Here is a 22995-nt window from a genome sequence, read left to right as displayed (position 1 = left end):
GGAAATGTGATCCCAAACCCAAGCCATTTAGTCCACAGAGTCTACGTCTCAAACACTACACTGACATAAAAAGTAATGTATGCACTAAGGCTATGCTATACCAAGAAGTAAATCTCTATGTTAACTGGTGTATTTCTCAAGAGATTTCAATGGAAATGTACGGGAGGAACTCAAATATGAAAGTCTCTACACCGCCACAGTGGTTATTTGATGCAAAATCAGCTCATACACTTCACTAAAGTAACATTCCTGTTAGCACTGACCCACTGGGAACACACTGGTAGAATCAATGTTGCTTCCAGGTCATTTCAATGAAAAAAAAAAAACGAAATTACGTTGAACCAACGTGGAATAAACGTTGACTTGACGTCTTTGCCCATTAGGGAGGCTATACTGTACCATAAAAGTAAATCTCTATGTTAACTGGTGTATTTCTCAAGAGGTTTATGGGAAATGTATTCAATTCACGTGCTCTATGGCCATGGGAGAAATTCCAATATGAAACCCTCTGCCATCCCGCCACCATAGTTATTTGATGTAAAACCATGCAGAGCATTGCTCATTTAACACACTTCTTCTTTGATGTGACTAGCAATGCAGTCAAACGGGTTTCCTAAGTATGGAATGGAAACTCCAGCAGCAGACGACTAACACGTTTGAGGTCTAATTCCACCTCTAAGGCCTTCACTATAGAAGAGGGAAGAGAAATCAATGTTCACTTTTTAGTTTTTCTTCAGTGCAGAAGAAGTAAAGAGAGGGGGGCCATTCTTGTGTTCTTTGGGGACTTTTTTTGTTGCTTAGACTAATTCCACCTTCCTCAGGCATCATGGCAGCAGCAGACTGTTGCTAGGAGACACTTCTTCCCCCATTTAGTGCAACAAAATAATAGTATTCTCCTGTCGCAAACCCACAGCGTGGAACCAAATTGCAGAGCAGGAGATACAGATAACCAGGGATTGGATTAGGCCTCCTACAGCAGACACAACTGTGTCAGAGTCAGAAGTGTTGATGCCAGGATGAGAAAACAAAAACACACAGAGACTTGGGCAAACTCCCTGAATCTTCTACCGAATAACTTAATTGGTATTTAAATAATGGCAAAAGCACATATATCAAGTTGACAGGGTGAATTACTGTTTTAACTTGAGTTGAGGACAAGTGTGTGTTCATTCTAGTTGGAACTACAGTGCCATCAGAAAGTGTTCCCACCCTTTTACCTTTTACACATTTCGTTGTCTCACAAAGTGGGATTAAATAGGTTTAATTGTTGTTGTTTTTTACACAAAATACTCTAATGTCAAAGTGGAAGAAAAATGTCAACATTTGTTAAAAAAATATTTTTTAAATAAAACACTAATATATCTTCATTAGATACGTATTCAACCCCCTGAGATATTACATGTTAGAATCACCTCTGGCAGTGATTACAGCTGTGAATCTTTCTGGGTAAGTCTCTGGGTAAGCTTTGCACACCTGGAATGTCGAATACGTATTTGCACATTATTCTTTTAAAAATTCTTCAAGCTCTGTCAAGTTGGTTGTTGATCATTGCTAGACAGCCATTTTAAAGTCTTGCATAGATTTTCAAGGCAAATTTAAGTCAAAACTGGAACTGGGCCACTTTCAATGTCGTCATGATGTATATATGGCTTTATGTTTTAGGTTATTGTCCTGTTGAAAGGTTAATTTGTCTCCCAGTGTCTGTTGGAAAGCAGACTAAGCCAGATTTTCCCCTAGGATTTTGCCTGTGCTTAGCTAAATTCCATTTATCACAAACAGGATGCATGTTTTGGAATATTTTTATTATGTACAGGGTTCCTTCTTTTCACTCTGTCAATAAGGTTAGTATTGTGGAGTAACTACAATGTTGTTGATCCATCCTCACTTTTCCACTACCACAGCTATTAAACTCTTACTGTTTTAAAGTCACCATTGGCCTCATGGGGAAATCCCTGAGTGGTTTCCTTACTCTCTGGCAACTGAATTAGGAAGGACGCCTGTATCTTTGTAGTAACTGGGTGTCTTGATACACCATTCAAAGTGTTATTAATAACTTCACCATCCTCAAAGTGATAGTCAATGTCTGCTTTTGTTTTTTTAACCCATCTCCCAATAGGTGCCCTTTGCGAGGCATTGGAAAACCTCCCTGGATCTGCTTTTGAAATTCACTGCTCGACTGGGGGTACATGCAACTTAATTAGGTTACTTCATAAGCACATGTTTACTTTGCCATGACAAAGGGGTTGAAGATTATTCACTTATTCACTCAGCTTGTAAACATTTAGAAAAACATAATTCCACTTTAACATTATGGGGTATTGTGTGTAGGCCAGTGACAGAAATAATACAATTTAATCCATTTTAAATTCAGGCTGTAACACAACAAAATGTGGAAAAAGTCAAGGGGTGTGAATACTTTCTGAAGGCACTGTACATGATTGCTCAACGGCACGAATGCACAAAACACACTCACCAGTACGCATGCACCCAGATATTTATTTTGTACTTTAGAGGAGCAATTTGCTAAAACGAGCTTTGGAATAAAGGTTAAAACATCGAGGCCAAATGGTTAAAACATTTTGAGTGGAGTTTGTGGTCTACAGGGACCTAAAACACTTTCATTTACAGCACCAACACTTTGACCTGTGCTCAGCACTTTCAACAAAAGCTCACAACTGCAAGTCATACCATGCTGAAGAAGATTGATTTTAACAATTGCAGCAATATAGAAAAGCCTTCATTAAAAAGGGAATGCCCAGGTCCTTATAGAAAGAATACTATTCAGCAAACAACAGACTGTTGGACAAACAAACAGGCTACCAAAGCCATTTTAGTTTCATAATCTGATGGATTAAAAACTCTAATTCTTAACAAGCACACAAACAACTACACCACTGCCCAGTGATATACTAGTGAATTCAAAAGGTGTGGCTTTTCTTCCAACGAGCACCACATATTGGAGCCTACATCATTAGACCCAGAGCACAGGTTTTCCAGTACTGCAGTGCGGTGAGTATCTCCTGTAGCCGTCAGGCCACACATTAGGTGTCAGAGCTGGGAGAGTGAAAAGGACGATGCAGGACTGCCCGTTCTGCCCGGGGACACTCAAGACAGATGAGAAAAGGATGATGATGAATCATTACACCCCTTAACACAGGGGATTCATCTCCTTTCGGGCATGGAGGTGAGGAGATGTCTGTGTCTGAAACAGGGAGTAGAAGAGGGAGGGCCAGGAGTCCCAGACGTGGCACCCAGGATAGGAGTAATCAGGGAGGTACGTACAACTAAAAGCAGACACGCAGTGATCCCCTGCTGGGTGTCAGCGAATGATGGCTGTTTACACCATTTCAGAAAATGATCAGAAAATTCAGGTCAGAGCGACCGGAATGTCGCTCTCTGCTTTTAACACAAGAAGCACAGAGGCAGTATTTTGACTGCATATTCATTTAAAATGTAAATATCTCTGCAATTGTTTAAGTCATGCCCCCCCCTCTATCTTTGACTTTCGCTAAATAAGTCTATTTAACATACATATGTTGTAAGAATTTTTATATCAGAAACATCATGTGTTAAAGCTCCCAAAAAGTGACTTTTTCATAATCCTCCTACAGAGTCTCATTCAGGTAAGACGAGCAGACCGAGCCGATTCGGAGGTTTCCAACTATCACTTTTTCCAAGAATAATCGCTGTTCCTTTGCGGTCCATACATGAGCACGCGCCAGCAATTTTCAAGTTTTATTGTCACGTACACAAATACAGTGAAATGCCTTTCTTGCAAACTCTTTCCCAACAAGGCGGTTATCAATATCAGTAGTACTATAAATAAAAAGTAAAGTAGAACAAAAACCATGCGAGAAATAGAAATAAGAAGAACACGAGTAAGTAAGTAAACTAAGTGGTCAGTTCCAGGGTCAGTGGCAATACAATATTTACAAAGTGCAGGGATACTGGAGTGGTAGAGGTAGATATGTAAAAGGGGGAAAGTTGACTAGACATCAGGAGCATATATGATGATCGTATGTGAGTGTGTGTGTGTTTAGTCACTATTCTTTATTTAATTTAAACCTTTAACTAGGCAAGTCAGTTAAGAACACATTTTCATTTACAATGACGGCCTACCCCGGCCAACGCTGAGCCAATTGTGCGCTGCCCTATGGGACTCCCAAACACGGCCAGATGTGATACAGCCTGGATTCGAACCAGAGACTGTAGTGACGCATCTTGCACTGAGATGCAGTGCCTGAGACCGCTGCGCCACTCAGGAGCCCGGGGAATATGAATGTGTGTGCATGTTGTGTGTGTGAGCATATTAAGCGAGTATGTGTGAGTGTGCTGGAGTGTCAGTGTGTGCAAGTCCTGTGAGAGTTCATAGAGTAAGTGTGAAAATAAAGTAAAACAGTCAATGCAGATAGTCCATGTAGCCATTCTGTTAGCTATTTAGCAGTCTTATGGCTTGGGGATAGAAGCTGTTCAGGCACCTGTTGGTGTCAGACTTGTTGCTCCTGTACCGCTTGTCATGCGGAAGCAGAGAGTACAGTTTATGGGCTTGGGTGGATGGAGTCTAACAATTTTCCAGGCCTTCCTTTCACACCGCCTGATATAGAGGTCCTGGATCGCAAGGAGCTCGGCCCCGTGATGTACTGGTCTAGCCGCACCACCCTCTCTAGTGCTATGCATTCGAGGGCGGTGCAGTTGCCATACTAAGCAGTGATGCAGCCAGTCAAGATGCTCTCAATGGTGCAGTCACCTCCCCGTTTCCTGTAGTCATCATTGCCAGTGATCAGGCCTACCACCGTTGCGTTGTCAGCAAACTTGATGATGGTGTTGGAGTTGTGTGTGGCTATGCAGTCGTGGGTAAACACAAGAGTACAAGAGTTGACTAAGCACACACCCCTGTGGGTCCCCCGTGTTGAGGATCAGCGTGGCGGAGGTGAAGCTGCCTACCCTCAATACCTGGGGTCAGCCCATCAGGAAGTCCAGGATGGTGACGAGCTTGGAGAAGACTATGGTGTTGAACGTTGAACTGTAGTCAATGAACAGCATTCTCACAAAGGTATTCCTCTAATCTAGGTGGTTGAGGGCAGTGTGGAGTGCAATTGAGATTGCATCATCTATGGCTCTGTTGGGGAAGTATGCTTGGAGTGTGTCTAGGATGTCTGGGATGACGGAGTTGATGTGTACCACAACCAGCCTTTCAAAGCGCTTCATTATTACAGATGTGAGTGCTACAGGGCGGTAGTCATTCTGGCAGGTAGCCTTAGAGTTCTTGGGAACAGGAATGGTGGTTGTCAGCTTGAGACGTGGGGATTATAGACTGGGACAAGAGAGGTTGAAAATAACCATGAATATTTTTGCCAGCTGTTCTGCACAAACATTGAGAATACACCCTGGAATAGTTCGGCCCCGTGGCCTTGTGAGCGCTGGCCCTCATGCACAGCTTGGTGTTGTTTTTTGCCGAAGTGAGATTGTTTAGTAGAAAGGCACTGTCATGCCACATGCGGTGGGTGTCAGAGCCTGTATAATAGGATTCCACCTTATTTCTTCTGTCCTTTTTGCTAGTTAGAAACCTCTGCAGCGGTCGTAACAGGAGTTGATTGTGTCCTCAGCCGTAGGCTCGGGGGTTGGCAGTGATAGCCCTCTGTACGGTAAGCCTGGTCTTTATCTTAGTGCCAACCTCTGTGTTAATCCAGGGCTTTTGATTGGGGAAGCAGCGAAACTTCACTATGGGGACAACGTCAGAGGTGCATTTCCTAATGAAGCCGGTGACGGAGGTGGTTAGCTCGTCGATGTTATCAGAGGAGTTCCAGGAAATATTCCAGTCAGCTCTAACAAAGCAGTCCTGTAGTATAGCCTCTGATTCGGCGGACCATTTCTCTGTGGAGCGAGTAACGGATACTTCCTGTTTGAGCTTCTGCTTGAAGACAGGAAGCAGGAGTATAGAATAATGATTGGCCGAAGGGGCGATGCATTGCCTTTTATGCTGCTTGTGGGTAGAGTAACAGTGGTCTAGGACTTTATCACCACTAGTGGTGAAGGAGACGTGTTGATGGAAGTTGGGCATCACGTAAAAAGAAGCAGCCTCCGCCCGGGTGCATGGTTTTCCTGCTTGTTTATAGCCTCAACTACATATCACCTTTAGTAGCATAAATGCTATTGTGTTCTTGGAAATGCATTGTTTCTCGTATTCTAAAGTTATCAAGACTTTCATAAACACAACCAAAGGATTATTTTTCCGATAGCATACAGTATATGACTTTTATTTATTAGACTGTTAGCATGTTGCAGTCAAAAGGGCTGCTTATTGACATAGTAAGGGGGATAGCGAGGACTGGCAGTTCTAGTGTTAAGAGTTCGCCATCGCAGTGGGTTTGAGCTCTAAAGGAGGGCCAGGAGACGCAGACACAATTTTGGTTAGCGATGGCTAAAATTAGCTGAAGTTAGTAGTGCCTGTTTATAGAAATCCGAACAGTGGATTACTGTCCTGGCGCATAGATTACTGTCAGGGTAAGAACCATATAACTGAAATCCTTTTAGCCTGACATTTGGATTTAACACTATTACGAAGGCAAGGACACACTGTGTCATACTCTCAATTAGTATTTGGTAGCATTGCCTTTAAAATGCTTAACCTGGGTCAAACATTTCAGGTAGCCTTCCACAAGCTTCCCACAATAAATTGGGTGAATTTTGGCCCATTCCTCCTGACAGAGCTGGTGTAACCGTGTCAGGTTTGTAGGCCTCCTTGCTCGCACACACTTTTTTAGTTCTGCCCATAAATTCCCTATAGGATTGAGGTCAGGGCTTTGTGATGGCCACTCCAATACCTTGACTTTGTTGTCCTTAAGCCATTTTGACACGACTTTGGAAGTATGCTTGGGGTCATTGTCCATTTGGAAGACCCATTTGCAACCAAGCTTTAACTTCCTGACTGATGTCTTGAGATGTTGCTTCAAAATATCCATATAATGTTCCTCCCTCATGATGCAATCTATTTTCTGAAGTGCACCAGTCCCTCTTGCAGCAAAGCACCCCCACAACATGATGCTTCCACCCCCGTGCATCAAGGTTGGGATGGTGTTCTTCGGCTTGCAAGCCTCCCCCTTTCTCCTCAAAACATAACGATGGTCATTATGGCCAAACAGTTCTATTTTTGCGTCATCAGACCAGAGGACATTTCTCCAAAAAGTACGATCTTTGTCCCCATGTGCAGTTGCAAACCTTTGTCTGGCTTTTTATGGAGGTAATGGAGCAGTGACTTCTTCCTTGCTGAGCGGCCTTTCATGGATATGTAAATATAGGACTCGTTTTACTGTGGATATTGATACTTTTGTACCGGTTTCCTCTAGCATCTTCACAAGGTCCTTTGCTGTTGTTCTGGGATTGATTTGCACTTTTCGCACCAAAGTACGTTCATCTCTAGGAGACAGAACTCGTCTCCTTCCTGAGCGGTATGATGGCTGCGTGGTCCCATGGTGTTTATACTTAAGTACTATTGTTTGTACAGATGAATGTGGTACCTTCAGGCGTTTGGAAATTTCTCCCAAGGATGAACCAGACTTGTGGAGGTCTACACATTTTTTTTTTCTGAGGTCTTGGTTGATTTATTTTGATTTTCCCATGATGTCAAGCAAAGAGGCACGGAGTTTGAAGGTAGGCCTTGAAATACATCTACAGGTACACTTCCAATTTTGCACGCCCAATTTTTCCGTTTTTGATTTGTTAAAAAAGTTTGAAATATCCAATAAATGTCGTTCCACTTCATGATTGTGTCCCACTTGTTGTTGATTCTTCACAAAAAAATACAGTTTTATATCTTTATGTTTGAAGCCTGAAATGTGGCAAAAGGTCGCAAAGTTCAAGGGGGCCAAATACTTTCGCAAGGCACTGTAAACTTCTGACCCACTGGAATTGTGATATGTAAACAATTGTTGGAAAAATGACTTGTGTCATGCACAAAGTAGATGTCCTAACCAACTTGCCAAAACTATAGTTTATTAACAAGAAATTTGTGGAGTGGTTGAAAAACGAGTTTTAATGACACCATCCTAATTGTATGTAAACTTCCAACTTTAACACTTCAAGGAAAGTGTTGTCGTGAACTAGTGAATTGTGTGTCTCTATTGAGTGTAAAATAAATACAAATTTGTACACTGCAAATTGAATACAACTAAACCCAAAAGGAGATTTGAATTGACAATAACAATCATTTCATACCTTGATTACACGGAGAAAACAGTTTTTGCTGATTTCCCTCCACAAAATATATAAACTTAGCAAAAAAAGAAATGTCCTCTCACTGTCAACTGCGTTTATTTTCAGCAAACTTAACATGTGTAAATATTTGTATGAATATAAGACTCAACAACTGAGACATAAACTCAACAAGTTCCACAGACGTGGAATAATGTGTCCCTGAACAAGGGGGATCAAAATCAAAAGTAACAGTCAGTATCTGGTGTGGCCAGATCTCCTCATCAAGGACTGCACCGGATTTTCTAGTTCTTGCTGTGAGACGTTACCCCTCTCTTCCACCAAGGCACTTGCAAGTTCCCGGACATTTCTGGGGGGAATGGCCCTAGCCCTCACCCTCTGATCCAACAGGTCCCAGACGTGCTCAATGGGATTGAGATCCGGGCTCTTCGCTGGCCATGGCAGAACGAGCAATATGGCTGATGGCATTGTCATGCTGGTGGGTCATGTCAGAATGAGCCTGCAGGAAGGGTACCACATGATGGAGGAGGATGTCTTCCCTGTAACGCACAGCGTTGAGATTGCCTGCAATGACAACAAGCTCAGTCCGATGATGCTGTGACACACCGCCCCAGACCATGACGGACCCTCCACCTCCAAATCGATCCCGCTCCAGAGTACAGGCCTCTGTGTAACGCTCATTCCTTTGACGATAAACGCGAATCCGACCGTCACTCCTGGTGAGACAAAACCGTGACTCGTCAGCGAAGAGCACTTTTTGCCAGTCCTGTCTGGTCCAGCAACGGTGGCGATGTTGTTGCCTGTGATGTCTGGTGAGGACCTCCCTTACAACTGGCCTACAAGCTCTCAGTCCAGCGTCTCTCAGCCTACTTCGGACAGTCTGAGCACTGATGCAGGGATTGTGCATTCCTGCTCTGTCACTGAGAGGACTATTATCTGCTGGCTGTCCTGTAGCGCTGTCTTAGGCGTCTCACAGTACAGACATTGCAATTTATTGCCCTGGCCACATATGCAGTCCTAATGCCTCCTTGCAGGATGCCTAAGGCACATTCACGCAGATGAGCAAGGACCCTGGGCATCTTTCTTTTGGTGTTTTCCAGAGTCAGTAGAAAGGCCTCTTTAGTGTCCTAAGTTTTCAGAACTGTGACCTTAATTGCATAACGTCTGTAAGCTGTTGGTGTCTTAACGACCGTTCCACAGGTGCATGTTCATTAATTGTTTATGGTTCATTGAACAAGCATGGGAAACACTGTTTAAACCCTTCACAACGAAGATCTGTGAAGTTACTTGGATTTTTACGAATTATCTTTGAAAGACAGGGTCCTGAAAAAGGGGCATTTCTTTTTTTGCTGACTTTAAATATATCTACATTTTTTTCTAAAAACTTTGGGGGGACAAAATAAAACACTTTTGCCACCTGTTGCCAACCCCTGTTGTATCTCATACCAGTGCAGTGGATTCTGTGTCTATGGATAATGTCCATACCTGTGGATGATGTGCTGGCTCTGCAGGTAGTCCAGTGCCAGGGTCATCTCACACAGGTAGAGTTTGACAGCGTCCTCATTGAAATGGACGTTCTGTTGGAGGTGGTAGCGCAGGTCCCCTCCCAGCAGCAGATCCACCACCATGAACATGTCCTCCTCGTCCTGGAACGAGTACCTGGGACACAAGGCAGGGTTCAAAGGTCAAGAGGGCTCAGTCAACATCCTGCTAGTGCCAGGACACCGACAAACAGTCAGACACAGACTCATACACACAGACACTCAGGAATGAGAAACACACACACATACAAACAAGGCACAGAAGCACACAGAGAGACACACACAGACACACGGGAACAAAACTCAGAAACACACAGGTGCAAGACAACATGCTGACCACATGCATCCTGCCCAGATAAATAATAAATAAAACACAGTAGCAATAAAACATTGTAGTATATCTTACTCAAGAAACTCACTATGTATGTGTGGAACTAAGTGTGTGTACACAACTGTGCATAGATCAGGGCTCTCAACCCCGTTCCTGGAGAGCTACCGTCCTGGAGATTTTCACTTATCTAGTGCACATTATTTTAATAATTAGCTGGTTGAAAAGCTGAGTCAGATTAATTACAACTGGGGTTGCACAGAAACCTACATTAGGGTAGCTCTGCAGGAACAGGGTTGGAGAACGCCGGCGTAGATGAATAGCCGATAACGTGTTAATGTATCCAGGAGTTGGTGTGAATGTGTATTCACTTGTAAGCTCAAAACAAGCACAGTGGGAGCCATTACTTTGAGATTGATCATCATCTTAATGAGCTGCCATTTGTTGGAGTGAATGCAGGAGAGTGACTGTCAAATTAAGGCAAGAACAGAGCCAGCCTTTGATTGATGTCTCTTAACTGAAAATGGCTGGTGGACGGCTTAAGATCATAATGATCTGGGTGGGGTTTGTGACAATCTACTACACCATCTCGCCACAGGCATCTACTAAACATCAAGCTCTACTGGCACACTACAGCAAGCCTTGTACAATAGAAATCCAATCCAAACCACACAGTACATAAACAAAACGTCAGAAACCCACAATCACCTTTCTGTAATCATGAAAAGGGAGAGATCGAGAGAGCAAGAATAAGAAAGTGAGAGAGAGCGCGCGAGAGAGGCTTTCCGGAGGTTCTCAATCCGTAAAAGGTAAAAAACAACTCTATCAAACCCAGGTTCCAATCCTGGTCACTATTGCAACATTATAATTTATTTTTCATCTTGGCAGATTTCCTATATAGCTCAATTTCTCCGAGCTTAGCCCCACACACTCAGGGGGCATTTTGATTGGCCCTCTCCAGGCGCAATTTCCTGCTATCTATATCTGACAAATGGAGCGCCATGCTCAGAGCGAGCAAAAATAATTCCATCTCACTGGGACATCAGTTCTGCAAAGCCAAACACCGTTCACAACAGGTCAAAAGTTTGAACACACCAACTTATTCCAGGGTTTTTCTTTATTTTGACTATTGTCTACATTGTATAATAATAGTGAAGACATCAAAACTATGAAATAACACACATGGGATCACGTAGTAACCAAAAAGTGTTAAACAAATACAAACATATGTTATATTTGAGATTCTTCAAAGTATCCACCCTTTGCCTTGATTATAGCTTTGCACACCCTTGGCATTCTCTCAACCAGATTCATGAGGTATGCATTTCAATTAAAAGGTGTACCTTGTTAAAAGTTAAGTTGTGGAATTCCTTTTCTTCTTAATTTGTTTGAGCCAATCAGTTGTGTTGTGACAAGGTAGGGGTGGTATACAGAATATAGCCCTATTTGGTAAAAGACCAAGTCCATATTATGTCAAGAACAGCCCAAATAACCAAAGAGAAATGACAGTCCATCATTAATTTAAGACATGAAGGTCAGTCAACATTTCAATAACTTTTAAAAGTTTCTTCAAGTGCAGTCGCAAAAAACATCAAGCGCTATGATGAAAATGGCTCTCATGAGGACTGCCACAGGAAAGGAAGACCCAGAGTTACCTCTGCTGCAGAGGATAAGTTCATTAGAGTTACCAGCCTCAGATTGCAGCCCAAATAAATGCTTCTCTTCTTCTTATTCAAGTAACAGACACATCTCAACATAAACTGTTCAGAGGAGACTGCGGGAATCAGGCCTTCATGGTAGAATTGCTGCAAAGAAATCACCACTAAAGGACACCAATAAGAAGAAGAGACTTGTTTGGGCCAAGAAACAAGAGAATGGACATTAGAGCGGTGGAAATCTGTCCTTCATCCTGGTCTGATGAGTCCAACCACCGTGTCTTTGTGAGATGTAGAGTAGGTGATCGGATGATCTCCGCATTTGTGGTTCCCACCGTGAAGCATGGAGGAGGAGGTGTGATGGTGTGGGGTGCTTTGCTGGTGACACTGATTTATTTAGAATTCAAGGCACACTTAACCAGCATGGCTACCACAGCAGCGATACGCCATCCCATCTGGTTTGCGCTTCATGGGACTATCATTTGTTTTTCCACAGGACAATGACCCAACACACCTCCAGGCGGTGTAAGGGCTATTTGACCAAGGAGGAGAGTGATGGAGTGCTGCATCAGATTACCTGGCCTCCACAATCACCCGACCTCAACCCAATTGAGATGGTTTGGGATGTGTTGGACATGCAGCCAACAAGTGCTCATTATACTGTATGTGGGAACTCGTTCAAGACTGTTGGAAAAACATTCCAGGTGAAACTGGTTGAGAGAATGCCAAGAGTGTGCAAAGCTGTCAACAACGCAAAGGGTGACTACTTTGAAGAATCTCAAATATATTTAGATTTGCTTAACCCTTTTTGGTTACCTCATGATTACATGTGTTATTTCATAGTTTTGATTTCTTCACTTTTATTCTACAAATGTAGAAAATAGGAAAAATAAAGGAAAAACCTTGAATGAGTAGACGTGTCCAAACTTTTGACTGGTACTGTATATACAAAAATATGTGGACACCCCTTCAAATTAGTGAATTCTGCAATTTCAGCCACACCCGTTGTTGACAGGTGTATAAAATCAAATATTGGCAGTAGAATGGCCTTACTGAAGAGCTCAGTGACTTTCAACATGGTACCCCGTCAAAGCATGCCACCTTTCCAACAAGTCAGTTCGTAAAAAATGTGCCTCGCTAGAGCTGCCCCGGTCAACTGTATGTGCTGTTATTGTGAAGTGGAAACATCTAGGAGCAACAGAGGCTGAACCGCAAATGGTAGGCCACCCATCTCACCGAACGGTACCGCCGAGTGCTGAAGCGCGTCAAAATGATCTGTCCTCGGCTGCAACACCCACTAACGAATTCCAAACTGCCTCTGGAAGCAAGATCAGCACAATAAATATTCGTCGGGAGCTTCATGAAATGGGTTTCCAGGGGCGAGCAGTCGCACATAAGCCTATGATCACCATGCACAATGCCAAGCGACGGCTGGAGTAGTGTAAAGCTCGCCGCCATTAGACTCTGGAGCAGTGGAAACACATTCTCTGGAGTGATGAATTACACTTTACCATCTGGCAGTCCGACGGACCAATCTGGGAGGGCGCTACCTGCCCCAATGCATAGTGCCAACTGTAAAGTTTGGTGGAGGAGGAATAATGGTCTGGGGCTGTTTTTCATGGTTTGGGCTAGACCCTTTAGTTCCAGTGAAGGGAAATCTTAACGTTAGAGCATACAATGACATTCTAGACAGTTCTGTGCTTCCAACTTTGTGGCAACAGTTTGTGGAAAGCCCTTTTCTGTTTCAGCATGACAATACCGCCATGCACAAAGCGAGGTCCATACAGAAATGGTTTGTCGAGATCAGTGTGGAAGAACTTGACTAGCCTGCACAGAGCCCTGACCTCAACCCCATCAAACACCTTTGGGATGAATTGGAACGCCGACTGCAGTCCAGGCCTAATCACCCAACACCAGTGGACGACCTCACTAATGCTCATGGCTGAATTGAAGCAAGTCCCCACAGCAATGTTCCAACATCTATTGGAAAGCCTTCCTAGAATAGTGGAGGCTGTTATAGTAGCAAAGGGTGGACCAACTCTATATTAATGGCCATGATTTTGAAATGTGATGTGACGAGCAGGTGTCCACATACACTACATGACCAAAAGTATTTGCCTGACATCAAAAGGAAAACACAGATCAATTGATAAAATGGTTAGATTTTTCTTAATTAATATTCTCCATAATATTTCTGTTTAATATTTCTGTCTAAAGCATTGGTTCAGAAGAAGTTCTTATGGACAACTGGTAGGGATTGGCAGAGATCCATGCTAAACAAAATATTTGACTTGCTGTGAACCGCATTGTATAAGGTTATAGTAAGTCAGTGATATCATCTATAGCCTAGTTGTAAAGTACAGCCTCTTGAAGCCAAAAACAGCATGGAGGATTTCCACCAGACCTTCCCTCTCTTTCAGACCAATAGCAATCCCATGCAGCATCCATCCGTCGACAGCCTGGTGACGTGTCCAATAGAAAATCATCCGACCAAGCTAACAAACCTAACCTGTGCAAGATGACGGGTCCCCCACTCCAAACACATACAGCTTCAACAGATGGCCAGTCTGAGATTGGTTGAGATGGTGTTTGCTGTCCACAGGTCCAGATTATTATCACCCTATTATCACCTCCTTGTCATCCCCTGATCCCGAGAAGCATCCAGCTGATGGTGAAGGCCCTCTGTGGCAGCCAGTGTGATGCCAGTGGTATTTGAGCCCATTTTCTGAGCCTCCTTGGCTGAGATTAGTGCAGTTTCCACATTTCCTTCACTCAGTGACAGGGTAAACTGTCAGACATGGTGCTGACATCTGAACCATATGAAAGCATGGAGAGTGATAGCGGTGTCACCTTCAGATGTAACACCAAGGACAGAGAGAACAAGAGAGAAAGAGAGTGAGAGAAATGAAGAGTGATCATTGCAGATGAATGCTTTTCCAAATACAGCATGTGTCTCACTCGATATGTTTGGGGAATTCAAAATCAGAGCCCACACACAATGTCTGTAAAAATTGTTCAAAGAGAGGCCAAGAACGCAGGTAAGACAAATGGATGAGACTAACACAAGTTAGTGAAAGATTAACATTATAATCTGTGAGACCAGACACAAATGGAGTTCTTTAAATGTCTCCTTTTGTCTTTTCTCCCATGCAAAAATATAATACAGACGTTCAAGTTCAGACCAGAAACTTTAAAGAGAAAGTTATAAGAGGAAGCGGTTTGAGAATGGACTTGTCATGGGTCAAATATGCCCAAAACAGATGATTGGGGACCTGGCTAAGGCCTGAGCCCTGGGAGCGCTGTGACAGAGCCAAGGATATGGGCCATGTGGAACAGCCAGGCCAAACTGACTGGGACAGCAGAGCACAATCAGGCCATGATGAAAAATGAGCTGAGGGAAGCAGAGGGAGAGGGCGAAAGAGAGAGAGAAAGAGAGATGAGTGAGAGAGAGAGAGGGATGCAGGGCAGGGGAGAGAGGGTGAAAGAGAGATGGGGGTGATATGGGGAGAGACCGAAGTAGAGCGAAAGAGGAAGAGAGAATGGATGAGAGAGACACTGGGCTCTGAATGTGGTCTGCTTTGTGACTGTGGCCTAGATAGTCTTGTGATAGAGAGACAGCTTGGCTGAGGCTGGTCAAGGGGCTGGATCACAAGACACACCTGGCTCCTCTGAGGATCCCTCTAACAATGCAGTGAATGTGTGAGCGCTGCCTCTCGCCCCGCGGTCCCCCCGTTACCCCCCTCTGGTCCCGCCAGCACATCTCTCTCTCCACCCCCACTGGCCTTATTTCACAAGGTGCACTTCTGACGGACGTCCTACACAAACTTAAAATGGTAAGGTGGCTCTGGAACGTTCCAGCCGCAGAGAGAACAGAACACCACTAATGGTGAGGTGGCTTTGGAAAGTTACAGAGTCCTTTGACCGTGACGTTAACGCCTGTGACGTTCTATGTCTACTGCAGAATAAATGTGTGTGCAACAGCAGAAGACGAAAGTGAAAAGGACTAAGCCCTCTGAGGAAATATCCTTCAGTTAGTTTTATGGATGACAACAGAACCTAAGCTGCCACTAGCGGCGGCTCGCCAGCTAGGGCGTTAGGGGCGGCACCCTACTTGTGATGGGTAAATATTTTTGGGGTTGGACCAAACAAATATATATTATATAATTCATGGATAATGTTTTAAATGCTTATAAAAGTGTGGTAAATGTGTACATTTTCCTGCTTCAAATATTGTTCAAAACAAGCTGTTTAGTTACTTAGTACTCTGCCCCTCTCTGACTGCCAGCAGTGGCAGCTCCACCTCCATTGGGCGCACAGGCCGTGCAATTTGCTATGAGGGGGAACTGCCCCAATGATAGGATTTCATAGCAGAAATTATAACAGCACAAAGTAAATGGACTGTCCTGGGGTGCTCAAATGTGTGTTCAGTCAGAACTTCTGGGTCTGCTCTAGTCTCCTCCTCCCAATGAGTCTCTTGAGCCAGACGGCTGTGAAGGACTAGATGCTCGATCAGGTACAGAAGGTGCTAAAGCCAAAAGCTAATTGTAATGAACTTGTAAAATAAATCATCGTAACAGTCATAGGAGCCTGGGGCCTGACAAACCGGACAAGAGTCAAAGGACAGAGGGATACACTAGCTAGACCCTTCTCGTCGCTGATCTGGTAGGACAAAAAAAAGCATGGCCAATTTTATTGTTTCCCCCTGATGTTGTTTATCAGGTTCTACTCTTCTTATCAGGTTCCTCAGGGTGACATGTGGACTAAAACAGCATGAAACCTGGTGTATCAGAAAGCATTATCAAATTAGCCAGCTAGAGTAATTTTGAGAAACATTGATAGTTTTGTCAATTTTTTTGTAAAATTCGCTCACCTGTAGATGAGGTGATTACAACAACAAATGACTCCAAATAGAAGCCATGTGGATATATAAGAGTTTCATTTATCTCCACACGGTCTAAATTATGAATTCGATTTCACCTCCTTCTTATACGCCAAATTTACTGTTATACAAGAACACCGTCCATATCAGATTTAGCATATCGTTTAACAGTTGGCCCCACATATTTATGAACGGCTGTGCCTGCTGTCCTGTGGTGTGCTATCTCATGAATTGATATGTATTCAGGTGAGCGGACACCTGAGGCAGTTGATTCGTGAGTTGCCCTTCGTGCCCACTCCCATACCCTATAATTCTGTATTTCTTTGTGCCTAATTTGAATTTCTTTGTGCCTAATTTGTATACATACATGTAGACCAGAAAAGCCACATCCAGATGAGTGGCAACCATGATTAGAAGCACCTGCTGCTAATCGGTTGTTCTCTATAAATGCTGTTTTGAATAAAACACATTTATTTTACCTACACACTGAGGAAGGCTGTGAAGCCAAAACATCTGTGTATGCTATCCCTGATGCAGTGAAAAAAATAAAAATAATAATGTAATAATGAAATAAGCTTTTTGAGTGCGAACCCACAACACCTTTTTGAATTCATGGGTTTTAGGCACCAGCCAAGCTTCTCTGGGAGCGCGATGGTTCTCTTTTGATGCTTCTTGGGTTATCCCCTGGTGCACTCGTTCGTTCGTGAGCTGGCTGCTCATTCTAAATAGTATAAATCTGTTCAAAACAGTAGCAGCATGTGCAGCAGTGGTCATTCGTTTTTGACAAGCAAAAGTGAAATAGATGCATTTCTGCTGTTTGCACAGATCACTGTATATACGGTGCATTCGGAAATTATTCAGACCCCTTGACTTGCCACATTTTGTTACGATACAGCCTTATTAAAAAATGTATTAAATCGTTTTTTTTTCTCATCAATCTACACACAATACCCCACAATGACAAAGCAAAAACAGGTTTAGACATTTTTGCAAATGTATAAAAAAAAAATGAAATATCACATTTACATAAGTACTCAGACCCTTTACTCAGTACTTTGTTGAAGCACCTTTGCAAGCGATTACAGCCGAGTCTTCTTGGAACACCTGTATTTGTGGAGTTTCTCCCATTCTTCTCTGCAGATCCTCTCAAGCTCAGTCAGGTTGGATGGGAGCGTCACTGCACAGCTACTGCTCAGGGTTCAAGTCTGGGCTCTGGCTGGGCCCCTCAAGGGCATTATGAGACCTAGTATTATGAGTACTTGTCCAAAACCACTCCTGCATTGTCTTGGCTGTGTCCTTAGGGTTGTTGTCCTGTTGGAAGGAAAACCTTTGCCACAGTCTGAGGTCCTGAGCGCTTTAGGAAGAGTCTTGGTGGTTCCAAACTTCTTCCATTTAAGAATGGAGGAGGCCACTGTGTTCTTGGAGCTCTACTTTGCTCCATTCATATTTCCCACAATCCTGACTAGTCTCAGAGTCCCTGCTGCTGAAAAACAACCCCACAGCATGACGGTGCCCCCACCATGCTTCACCTTATGGACGGTTCCAGGATTCCTCAAGACGTGACGCTTGTAATTCAGGCCAAAGAGTTCAATCTTGGTTTCATCAGACCAGATAATCTTGTTTCTCATGATCTGATAATTATTTAGGTGCCTTTTGGCAAACTACAAGCGGACTGTGGTGCCTTTTACTGAGGAGTGGCTTCCGTCTGGCCCACTCTACAATAAAGGCCTGATTGGTGGAGTGCTGCAGAGATGGTTATCCTTCTGGAAGGGTCTCCCATCTCCACAGCGGAACTGTCAGAGTGACCATCGGATTCTTGTTCACCTCCCTGACCAAGGCTGTTCTTCCCCGATTCCTCAGTTTGGCCAGGCGGCCAGCTTGGTTGTTCCAAACTTCTTCCACTTAAGAATGATGGAGGCCACTGTGTTCCTGGGAACCTTCAATGCTGCTGTCATTTTGGTACCCTTCCCCAGATCTGTGCCTGGATACAATCCTGTCTCGGAGCTCTACGGACAATTCACCCCATGGTTTGGTTTTTGCTCTGACATGCACTGTCATCTATGGGACCTTATAAAGACAGGTGTGTGACTTTCCAAATCATGTCCAATCAATTTAAATTTACCACAATCAAGTTATAGAAACATTTCAAGGATGATCAATGGAAACAGGATGCACCTGAGCTCAATTTCGAGTCTCATAGCAAAGGGCCTGAATACTTATGTGAGTAAGGTATTTATTTTTTTATTTTTTATAACATTTCTAAAAACCTGTTTTCGCTTTGTCATTATGGGGTATTGTGTGTAGAGTAATGAGGAAAAAATAATTCAAGCAATTTTAGCATAAGCTTGTAATGTAACAAAATGTGGAAAAAGTCAAGGAGTCTGAATATTGTCCGAATGCACTGCATCTTCTCAAAGAAACTACTGGTCGTTTTAAAACATATCATTATATTTCTGTCATGCTGCTTTGTTGACAACTCCAACCATCTTGCGTCCCAGGTATTCAGCGGCTGCCGCTGGCTGCCACCCAGAGCTTGTTATGACTATTGTGTTTGGGGTAAAGCCTAATTCGTCTCAACGTCTCCCAGAGCTTTGTTCTGTTCAGGCCGGGAATCAATATTCTAAATGGACATCGAGGAGGACAGGGTGTGCATCTATTCTCACCACAGTGACTGCTCTCTTGCTCTCTCTGAGATGATGGATTGACAGCGGAAGATGACTGCGAATCAGCGGATCCCACTGATGACTCACCCTCTGTGAGACCTTACAACCCTCTTAAAAAGGGTCTCCAAAGCCGTAGCGCATAGATGACAAAAATCCCAGTGGTCAGCGCAGACACATTCACTCCCTCTTGCTTCCCTTCTTCCTCACTTTCCCACATGGCTGCTGGGCGTCTCACTTGGTTCAGCTTTCAGAGCCTCTATCCAGATCTCCGGGGAATCTGGCCAATGGTGTTTGAGAGTAATTTGTTGCAATGTAATGCTTAAGGCAAAACCTTGCTCTGGTGATGATTAACACTGGAAAGTGCAAGGGATCAATTTCACCGCGTACACTTACGGCATGTAATACTGCCCGTCTGGGTAGGGGAATATGACCTCCAATTTAGAAATACAAAATACAAATTGATCGGGGGGGGGGGGGGGGGGGGGGAAGAAAGCATCTACACCTACCTATGCTGTGATGGCTTATGGGATTTGTTGGATTTTTTGCACGCTGCAGATAGATAATACTTTCAAGGTGGCTAATCCATTTAAATATATCCCACTCCTACACATCATACGGTATCTATCATCAGCAAGTGAATGGTCACGGCAATTACTGCATGCAGCAAATTTGACAGTCCTCCAGGCTTAAGCAGTCTTGTTCTAGTTTTGTGGATTCAGTGCCTAGCATTACAGATTCCCTCTGATTTTCTCTGAAGCAATGGATGGAGCTTCAAAGAAACCCAGCAGCATTCAGGACATAATGAAAGCAAACATAGGATTCTAAACAGTGTGTGAGATAGAGAGAAGAAAGCAAACCAATAGACGTTGAAACTCTGTTTGGACAAAGTAATCAATGGTCAAATCCCTTCTTAACACTGCCTTTACCCCCCCCACCCCCACCCCCCGCCTCTCAGCTTTCCTCTCTCTCCCTTGCCTTCGCTGTGATTTCAGGAATCATTACTTTCCATGATGGCTGTTTCTCTCACGCTCCCGCTCTCCCCCTCTCTGGCATTGTACCAATAAAACAACTCCTACTAATCCTAATCAAAACTGGCGTTCTCATGAGTTGCATCCTCTGATATTTACTTTGGGGAATATAGGCACTGCAGTTCCTAGAATTCATTGGTTGGCCCATCTTCAGTCCATCAATAATGGAACATGTCATTGCCCAAACTCATGCCCATAGATACTGCAAATGATCTGCAAGTCAGCAGGGATTTATGATGTGCAGAAGCATACCCACACACCGTACCAATTCAACTCCTGGTCATTACACTGTGCAAATTGTAGTAGAGTAGACCATCACCAAATATAGCTCAACATCGTTCTTATGAAAGCAAGTCAAAGTTTATGAAAGGGAGTTTCCTGTTTAAACAGGAAGTTGTGTTATTATACACCAAAAAAAATGAGTAATCGTCACTGTGAATGGGGAATGCATTTATGTAGACCTACAGGAGCAGTCAAAACTTTAGGCACAACTACTCATTCAAGGTCTTTTCTTTATTTTGACTATCTTCTACATTGTAGAATAATAGTGAAGACATCAAAACGATATAATAAAACATATGGAATCATGTAGTAACCAAAGAAGTGTGTTTTTCATAGTTTTGATGTCTTCACTAGTATTCTACAATGTAGAAAATAAATTAAGAAAAACCCTGGAATGAGAAGGTGTCCAAACTTTTGACTGGTACTGTATATACAAAAACAACCATTCCCAAAGCAAAATAAACAATGAATCACTTTGTCTCTGTGCTGAGTTCTCTTTCTCTGGCTTCAGGAGAAAAGTCTGACCTCTCTCAAGAGATTTTTCAAAGAGCAAGCAAGTTAGTCTCAGCAGAACATCAGATGTCATCTTCAGACATGCCTAGTAAACGCCAATTTATGCTTGATCCGACTATGTGGTCTGGAGGCTCCGTACATAGGGTGTGACACAATTGCAATGTCTTCGGAGGCTTGCGGAGGCCGTATCAAGCTCCGTACCGCATCGCTGTGCGCCTCCCAAATGGTGTAACAATGCAGAGGGCTCCGTATAGCGCCGCATTGACATGTTTGGTTGACAGTAGTTGGGGGCGGTACATCCTGTATAAACACAAACTCACTTCCTTGACAACAAAACATCATCTTTATGATACCTCGTGTAGGGATTTCAAAGACAGGAAAATGAGTTTGAACTCCCGGAAAGAGATAGGGGAGGTAATGGGGATAGATGCCGGTAAAGAGGTCAATGGAATGCAGACTGTGGCACAATTTTCAACAAATCTGATCTAACAAAGTGGATATTTGTAAAATCCTTCATGATTGCTGTATTTATTGTAGCAGGCCCACAATGTGGTTACTAAAATCAGATTTGGATATATTTGGCAGGTTTTGCTGCATAACATTTTAAATTAGTCCCTTTTAAGGTTTAGAAAAAGTGACTGATAAATGCTAACTCCCATTCGTATAAGCTGGTAGCATAGCTAGCATACAGAAATCGGTGGTGGTAGTCTAAGTTGTTTTTAACTGTAATGCAGTTTATTGGTGAAGGTGACAGAAACATGCATTGGGGTTGACATCCATACAGCATAATACTCTGACTTTTACCTCAACATAGTGTGAAATACACATATATACAATAGACTAAATGTAGGCTAATTTTGCTGAGCGGCAATGGGGAGACTCGGGATGGAGATGCAGGTGGGAAAACAGTGCTGTCTTTTTACTTCCTGCTTTTTACTTCAGAGCTCCTATGTCAAGCACTGGGAAACGGACTCCAACATCTCAGAAGAGGTACGGTCTTGTCTTTTTGTTTATCCAGTTGCTTTTAATTAGCGGGATAGCTACAGAGATTAGCTCTGAATCACTATGTGTGGTGCAGCGCAGACCAATTCATTGGATGCACGACAGCTCCCTGAAGCACAAGAAGCATGAATGCTCTCACTACTGCCATGGCCGCATCGCAGTAAGTGCTGTATGGCCACCGCAGACGTTGAATTGACCATGCAGAGCCTTTAAGAGTCCAACATAGCCACAGGGGGGCCAAAAAAATTAAATAGTCTGGCCAGTGAGAGCCTGCCTCTGCAGGAAAGATCCACAATGAGGCTAGCGTGATTGATACACTCTGTAAAGTTATTTTCAAAACTCCTTGAGCGGAATAGGTGGAATGGTAATAACTACATCAAACACATGGTTTCCAGGTGTTTGATGCCATTCTATTTTCTCAGTTCCGGCCATTATTATGAGCTGTTCTCCCCTCAGCAGCCTCATGTGCTGTGGCCTGACAGGCAGGCCATCACCATGTGGGTTTTTTGCAGATTGCTCCCTTTTGTTGCTCAAATCTGGTCAGTTTGATGGTGACGGCAGGCAGCCGCTTGCGAATGTGCCTCTCTATCACCTCCCCAAGATATTCACCAGCAAAGGGATACAGAATAACACAAACGTTCTTTGAACCATCCAAAGCATATACTGGATGAGAGTGATGTAACCAATTCCACAGCACACAGGAGTGTCTTGGGTATTGTTCAGGAGGCTGTACGAGACTACGAGTGATTGTTGTTTTGTTCCAGTGTAATTTGAGATGGGCTGACCACTTTCACAATTTTTCCCTCTGAAGTAGACTTGAATTGCAGGAAGATGAGGTGCGATCTAAGGAGCCCGATAATTCCCGCCTATCCATAACGCTGCTGTCTGCTGTC

General features: G+C 43.5%; 1 protein-coding gene across 1 annotated transcript in view; it reads right to left on the bottom strand.

The window, feature by feature from the left end:
- LOC139410267 (serine/threonine-protein kinase 32C-like) overlaps positions 1-22995 on the bottom strand; it is a 139936-nt gene that overhangs the window by 19686 nt on the left and 97255 nt on the right. The window contains exon 4 of the mRNA XM_071155748.1: positions 9697-9870. Coding sequence (XP_071011849.1) covers positions 9697-9870 — 174 coding nt within the window. The remainder of the gene's footprint in view (positions 1-9696; positions 9871-22995) is intronic.

The sequence above is a fragment of the Oncorhynchus clarkii genome, chromosome 1, assembly GCF_045791955.1.
Source record: "Oncorhynchus clarkii lewisi isolate Uvic-CL-2024 chromosome 1, UVic_Ocla_1.0, whole genome shotgun sequence".
Classification (NCBI taxonomy): Eukaryota; Metazoa; Chordata; class Actinopteri; order Salmoniformes; family Salmonidae; genus Oncorhynchus; species Oncorhynchus clarkii.
This window is presented reverse-complemented; position numbering and strand designations above follow the sequence as displayed.